Genomic DNA, 7,534 nt, shown 5'->3' on the forward strand with positions numbered 1-7,534 from the left:
ATTAAATCTGACCCGTGAAAATTTCTGGGATAGCAAAGTAAGTGTTGGATTTTCAAAATTTGCCGTGAATAATTCGTTTTTAGTCGACATCATGTGTTGTTAACATTCTTGTATCTTGTTGAAAAACTTGATGGTGCCACAGCAGCAGCAATGAAAGCAGACAGTGTAATTTTCCGCCCAAGCCTGCAAGTCCCGCGTGAGAGCAGCATATTAGGGCTCAGACCAAACGGCCTCCCCAAAATAAGATGTTTACCACCACACGCAGTGAAGCGCCTCACTGCATCCTGGGTGTGAAGCCGGTTTCATGTGCAGTGCGGTATCATTGCTATTATTTTTTCCATTGCATCATCTCTCATTTGCATTCCTGATCCACCCTCCTCCGCGTCTGTGTTGGTCCACATGGGCACGAGGGAGTTGCACATTAAAACATTTAAAAAATATTTCAACAAAAATAAATAAGGGCATGTTTTATTCAATTTTCTGGGGTGGAGGAAGTCAAATATTATGCCATTTTTTAAAAAAAAATTAAATATAATTTTTTTTATGAAATGTTTTTTGTTGTTGCAAGATTCCTTTTAAACAGGTCAGTTTTACTTATGTAACAAGAACGGCAAATTCATGATCCTGTAATGTGACAGGTCAAAATTTTGAAAGTTTTAAAATGTTCACTTTAGTGTGTTTTGATTTAGTTTGGGCCTTTATTCAATCCCTGATTTTTCCATGCAGGTCCACATGGGCACCCACATGTGGAACAGCGCCCCCGCCCGACGCGGGCGCCGGCTCTCAGTAGACGGCCCCATGGCCTTTCTGGGCTCCAACCCCGTTAAGTTCCCGGAAATCTTCCAGAAGGACCCTGCGGCGGTGTCACGGGTGGGCGCCGGCGACCCAGCCAGCTTCTGGAACCAGTACGCCGCCGCCTTCTCCAGCGGCCTGGCCATGAAGGCCAACGAGATCTCCGTCATCCAGGGCGGCGGCCTGCCGCCCATGTCTGGCGCCGGCGTGGGCAACGGCGGCAGCTCGCCCGTCGGCGGCCTGACGGGCAGCCTGGACAAACTCCACAGCGCCGAACCCAACGCCGCCCTGGCCGGCCTGGAGCGAATGGCCGGCACGGAGAACGGCGCCCACTTCAGGTTTACGCGATTCATGGAGGACAACAAAGAAATCGTCACGAATTAGACACGCAGAGACACAACCAGAACTGTGAAGACAAGTCTGTTTTGTACAATGTACATGTTATAGTTCCCGGGAGCTTATTTATTAGTGACTATAACCGTGCTTGAGACGCAGTGGAAAACATTATAACAGTTAGACCAGATGTGTGTGCGTTTGTGTGTGCGCGCGCGTGCGTGTGCTTCTTCTAAAGACGACGTGTGATAGATACTGACCCTGGCATTAAATTATTTTTTCCGTGTCCCCGTATAGATATGACGTCTGCCTGTAAGATGCAAAATGCTGTAAATATTGTACACTGATCTTGTAGACGGTTTGACGTGTGTTCACAGACCCCCCACCCCCCTTCCACGCCCCACGCATTATTTAATGAAAACAAAACATGGACATTTTGATGTTTCTTGCTACTTTTTATGTTTACTTCCATAACCCCACAACCCACGGCCTCCCCCGATGTTTGGAACAGAAACAGCCAATCGTTCTCCACAGTGCTGCTAAAGTGTCGTGTTCAAGAGCCCCCAAAAGATGATGTACATAAATGTCAAGAAGAAGAAGTCCGGTGGACACACAAAAATGATAGTGTTTTTTTTTTTTTTTTATAAATATAAATATATTGGGGTTTGACAAACCTTTCGGACTGTTACATGCACTTTCTCGGAAAGGTGGAAGATCTTTAATGGGTCCAGTTTCGCTACACTTTAATACCTACTAACAAAAACTCTAAGATACTGTAATTCTTTACTCGAATAATAATCAAATACATCTGTTTTCCAAAAGAAGCATTCAGTGTTTGTGTTGGTGTGCTTTGTTTTATTTAGTATCAGTTCACCTTAATTGCATATGTGATCATTTAAGTTAAAAAAAAAAAGTTTAATTTGGCCACCAGACTGGCTGGCAAGTCCTGAGTGTACACCTCAAGCAATGTACATTACAGATAGATTGGCTATAAAAATAAAAATAGAACATTTAAACATGCATGATAGGTCTAAAATGTCTTTTGGTGTGAATGTGACTGTGATTATTGTCTGTGCGCTTTGATTGGTTGGCAACCAGCCCAGAGTGTACCTCTCCTCTCGCCCCAAATTTTTTTTTTTTTTACATAACAATTTTAAAAAGAATATTGTTAGCTATTTTATAGATAAGAAACATCCAGAATTATGTTCTTGTATGTGTATATTTTTATACACATCATTTTAAGACCACACTTGATATATTTAAGTTTGAAAAAAAAACGTATTTTTCCTCTAACTCTTTTTAATTAAAAAGGTAAAAACAATATTTCTTGGCTACACATACATGCTTTATAGTTTTAAAAAATCGAAAATTTATTTCTTGTAATTTTTAATTAATAAATATACGTTTTACTTGATGTTTAGAAAATGAATTGAAGAAAATATTTCAATTCTTTTTCTCATTTTATCAATTAAAACAATTGCCGACATCCCGTGTGTGGCAATTTAAGTCTTTTAAATTAAATAATAAACGGATATTTTCAGACCCTTTTGTTTTAAATAAAGCTGTCACAAAAGACTGTGGCACCGCGTGATTCTGATTTAAAAGGCAATTTGTCGTCTCGCCCTTTTTTCTTTTTCTTTTTATTCTTTTTTTGTCGTTATCCAAATCGCTCAAATGAGGTTTTGTGGCTGCGCCGTCAGACGCGTGTCCTTGAACGCGTCGCGGCGCATCCAATGCTGCGTTCAATTGTATCTCGTCCTCTGGAACTCGCGCTCTGTTTTCACGTGTTGAATGCGGCACTAAATGACTCAAATTCACTTTTCACAAATTTCATTTCATTTTGCAGTATGAAAAATATACATTTGAAATAAGTATAGCAATTTTGTTGAGGTAAGTATATTTCTAAATTGAACTTTATTTGATTGTGTTGGAAGGCGTTTCTGTTATGTACAGTAATTCTGTTATGTTTAAGTCACGTTTTAAAATATTGTCATTGACTTTCCATATCACTTCTACTCGTTCTGCAATTTTTCTTCCATTATTATTGAGATAAATTAATTTAGTTCAAATATGACTTTTTTTATTTGCATAGTCCTAATATTCATAAATTGTGTATGCATACATTTATTAGGGCAAATAGTAAATTCAAAATTAGCTAGCTGGATTGTGTAACAATATAATATATATACAGTAAAGTATTTGATTCATATTGCTAAAGTTTTACATTTAAAAATGTATGCCCTCCCCCCATCTGCACGTTTGTTAACCTTTTCAAACATATGGAGACAAATATAAAGGGAGACTTTTTGCATCATTTAGATTTTCTGTATTTATTAGAGGTACAAGTAATTAGTAATTTATTCACCTTTTCTTCAATTTGGCCGTCAAGTCTATTGTATTGTAAATCATTTAAAATGTTTAAAATTATTATAATATGTACATGTCTACCAGCATAGGAAGTATACGTCATGTTAAGTGTTAGCTCATGTCTCTAAAGAGCTCCGTCATGGGAGGAGAGAAACAGGAAGCACATGGGACTAAATACAAGTGTGCCACCAGGCCCGGCAAAAGTAGAACTTCAGCTTGGCCGCCTTTTTTATTTCTCTCTCTCTCTCGCTTTATTTTTTTTTATTCTCGCCTGGCCCATATGCAGACAGGATGGAAGAAAGGATGGTTGGACAAATGCAAGCATGCACGCGTACAGAAAAACTACAATCTCAGGTGGTGGGAATGTGTTGCATGTGTGGATCTCTTCCAGCGCAACAGCCCAACACACACACACACACACACACACACACACACACACACACACACACACACACACACACAGGCTGAAACACAATCGCTGCAATCAGGAGCCAAAATGGTTCCCATGTCACTTTTTATTGCTCACAAAGCAGACATACAATGCCTTTTTGGGGGATAATAAATTCCTGTTATTCATCATGAATGTAAAGGATGTGTGGATGTTTGCTGCAGAGTCTTTTATTTTGCACATCCTCTTCACGGTTCAGAACACGGAGACTCGAATCCAAGATTCGGCCTTCTTGTGTGAATCACAGTCGCTATCATCACCAGGCCTCGCCACCTCCTACTAGGCAAACTTGAGTGAATCCAAATCGTCGCCCCGGGTGCCGGCACTGCCCGGACTCCCCACGGATCTTTCTGGACTTGAGGCAGGGGATCAAAGCCCGCTTCACTTTTCCCATCCGGATGCAGCGTCAATCACGCGCATGTGACCGGCTGGCCTCACGGGGGGGTTGTAAACTTCGGAGTCTTAAGCAGACCTCCAAAATTGTGTGAGGCCTCAGGCACGCATCCAACGATTTGCAGACGCGTCTTTACTGTCGTTCGCTCGTTGGAGGCTTTCCTTTTTTTATGCCGCCACCGTCTGGAGAGCACGCAGCTGAGGTCACGTATCTGGCGCTCTTCGGTCTTATTGTAGGTTTAGTCCAAGAGCGAGCTCATGTTGCCTTGCCTATTATGTCTGGCAAACAGGTGGGAGAGCAAATGTCAACTCTTTTCCACCCACTTGAGTGGGCACCATTGTTTACCACAAAAGTGCCACTGGTTGACTCCCAAATTCAAATTGCCATAAGGAATAATCAGTTTCACTTGGCAACCTAAAATTTGAGTGTTGGCAGGGCATGCTGATGATATTTGGCAGACTTGACCATTGGTTTTGTTTCTCCCTCATCTTATTGGTCGGCTCCACAAAAAATGTCTCAAGACGTTTTGATTTGAAGCAGCCATTTTTAGGGACTTCAGAGAAACTTGACCCTGGAAGAGATTTGGTCTAATTGTTACTGAATTTGAACCCTGTAAACGAGACGCTGTTTTATAAGAAGTACTGTCCAAGCTTGATCTGATGGGAACGTTACGAGATGTTAACGAAGATACGCTCGGTGTTTGTTTGGCCTCGAATAGGTTCGCTATGTTCGCTATATCAAAGATCAGGCGCTTCGATGACAAGCTGTTGTGATGCTAATTCTTAAAAGATCACGGTTTGTTCTCGAGTTTTTTTTACATGACAAAGCACAAGTCAGGGGTTTTTTTTTTTTGGTCATCTCAGGAGATGAAAACCTGATTGTATCACGAGTTGAGTCCTAACAAAATTGAATTTAATGTGTGTTTCCCTTTCGGGATGAATCACATGTTTCCTCGTTGTGTACGAACAGAAAGGAGACAGATCGTCTTTCTCGGGGCAGTTTTAAGAGAACGGCTTGAAGATTACGACGGGGCTCTATTCAGTGTCCGAATTAAGGTTGGAAACCAGAGACCCCTTCTGCTTTTGTGGTGCTTCAAACACTCAAGTTGGGGGGACAATCTTCACTCTCTGTTAATGTCATCTCGCAGATCCAATTTCCTGCCGTCCCACAACCTCTGACACATATTCTCTGTGGCGCAGTGGCAACTTATTCAAAGCCCGAGGAGGACGGACATTTTGATACCCTTCAGCTGCCTTGTCAGGTGCGTTTGATTCCATAAGGTGACGCCGAGACACGTCTTGACTTTATTGAATTTGTCATTTTCCTGCCCCCCGGGGAGCGATAGGGGCACCTGTGAAGACCACCCTCACAACTCCCCCACACCCCCTTTCGTTCTTGAGCCGCCGCACGCATGACACGATGACAGATGATGCACGGGAACAACCCTCAAGCACTTTTGAAATATTTATTTCTTCACTTTGAATGCAGAGCAAAAAGCATCAAAGCCACGGCACAAAAGTTTATCTAGCAAAATGCTAGAAAAAATTAAGAAGAACTTTATTTCAGCTTTAGCTCAGTTTACAACAATGGGAAAACAAAACAACTACAAGGACCTGTAATGTGCATTCCAGACCTGTAGTTGGCAGTGTCACAAAAGTGTTGAAAGTGTTACAAATGTCATTTTACAAGAATTGATTTTAGGTGAATTGTGTTCAAATATGTAACTTTGAGATAATTATAATAATGCCAGTAGTCGGCGATGTCTCGATATAAAACCATGAAAAAATACGTCATATTGGGAGAAAATAGAACAATTTTACGATAATAATGTCATACCCTCATGAGAATAAAAGTACTAAACTTTTTTTTCTTCTCACCAACCACCTAGACAAGGCTGAATATTCAATGATGACTTCCTGTGGGAACACAAGAAGCCCTGATAGGTGTGCCCTCGTTTATTGGTGGGCCGGCTACTGTGTTGTGTGCTATCAGATGACTCGCCATCGCAGGCCTGACTTCAAGAGCGGAAAAAAAACAATCCCAGAAACTTTTGCTTCTTTTAGTCAAGGTTAGTTGCTTTCCTCTGTGAAATGTCTAATCTAATGTGTGATAAGAACTACATTAGCTCATGGATATTCCCACAGTGTGATCCTTGGAGCACTATGCGTGCGAGTGTGTGTACAAAAAAAAGCCTTACTATACATGGTCATTTTTTTTTACGAAGTCTTATAAATGGTCATTTAAAAAAAATTTACATGGTCATTCAAAATCATCTAGTTGATAGCTCTTTGTCGTTTTCATAGTAAACAAGAAAGAAAACCTCATTTTGGTTAATGTCTTGTATTCTCATTTAAGAGAAATTTTCATGCGGCAGATGTGTTTTGAACACCTCTGCATGCCTGGCGTCAACACCGCATCCAGCCAGTGATAATGCTCCCTGAAGCCTGACTTTTTTTTTTTTTTTAAGTATCGATCCAAATAAAAGCAGCAGATAAAATTGACCGACCCTCATATACTTAATTATTGCAGCTATTTGACCGTACGGCATCTTTCGGAGCGCCGCGTGTCACAGGCCATCAATAAGGCCTTAATCGCCGTTAGTTATTGCGCTACTTTGTTACTGGCTGCCGGACGGCCAGTCTCCAGTGGTCACTTTGGCCTGGGGCGAGCCAGCCAAACAGATGCTAAATGGTTGCACAAACAATTTGATTATGCCGTTTAATTTCCGTCATATATATAGATCGGCGGGAGGGAGGGAGGGGTCTGTTGATGCACTTGTTTCTTGTGGGAGGGAGGGGATAAAGTGCAGCATCACCAGCCCTGCAAGTGCTTGTTTCTCCTTCTGTGGATCAATAAATGGGTGTGGGGTTGCGTCTTGCAGTATTACCACAGATCTTTGGTTTCTTGCTGACATTGGGTGGGAAATATCTTAGAAACCCTAGTTTGAAACTGTACCTCGAGTTTGAAACCGTAGTTTGAAACTGTAACCCTAGTTTGAAGCCCTAATTTGAAATCCTAACCCGACTTTTAAACCCTAGTTTGAGGTTTCAAAACCCCAGTTTGAAACTATAACCCTAGTTTTAAACCAGTTTGAAATCCTAACCCCAGTTGGAAACTGTAACCAGAGTTTGCAACCCTAGTTTGAAACCCAGTAGTGAATAAAAATGAGCTAAAGCTAAATAAAATAGAAACGTTCACAG

General features: G+C 41.3%; 1 protein-coding gene across 9 annotated transcripts in view; it reads left to right on the forward strand.

Moving 5' to 3' along the window:
• sall1a (spalt-like transcription factor 1a) overlaps positions 1-2,145 on the forward strand; it is a 124,388-nt gene extending 122,243 nt beyond the window's left edge. For all 9 annotated transcript variants that reach the window (XM_088371053.1, XM_088371052.1, XM_088371056.1 and 6 more), the window contains one exon: positions 727-2,145. In XM_088371053.1, coding sequence (XP_088227179.1) covers positions 727-1,176 — 450 coding nt within the window. In that variant the 3' untranslated portion in view covers positions 1,177-2,145. The remainder of the gene's footprint in view (positions 1-726) is intronic.
• The last annotated feature ends 5,389 nt before the right edge of the window (positions 2,146-7,534 follow it).

This window comes from Syngnathus floridae, chromosome 3 (assembly GCF_059516105.1).
Source record: "Syngnathus floridae isolate MCC-2025c chromosome 3, RoL_Sflo_1.0, whole genome shotgun sequence".
NCBI classification, from domain to species: domain Eukaryota; kingdom Metazoa; phylum Chordata; class Actinopteri; order Syngnathiformes; family Syngnathidae; genus Syngnathus; species Syngnathus floridae.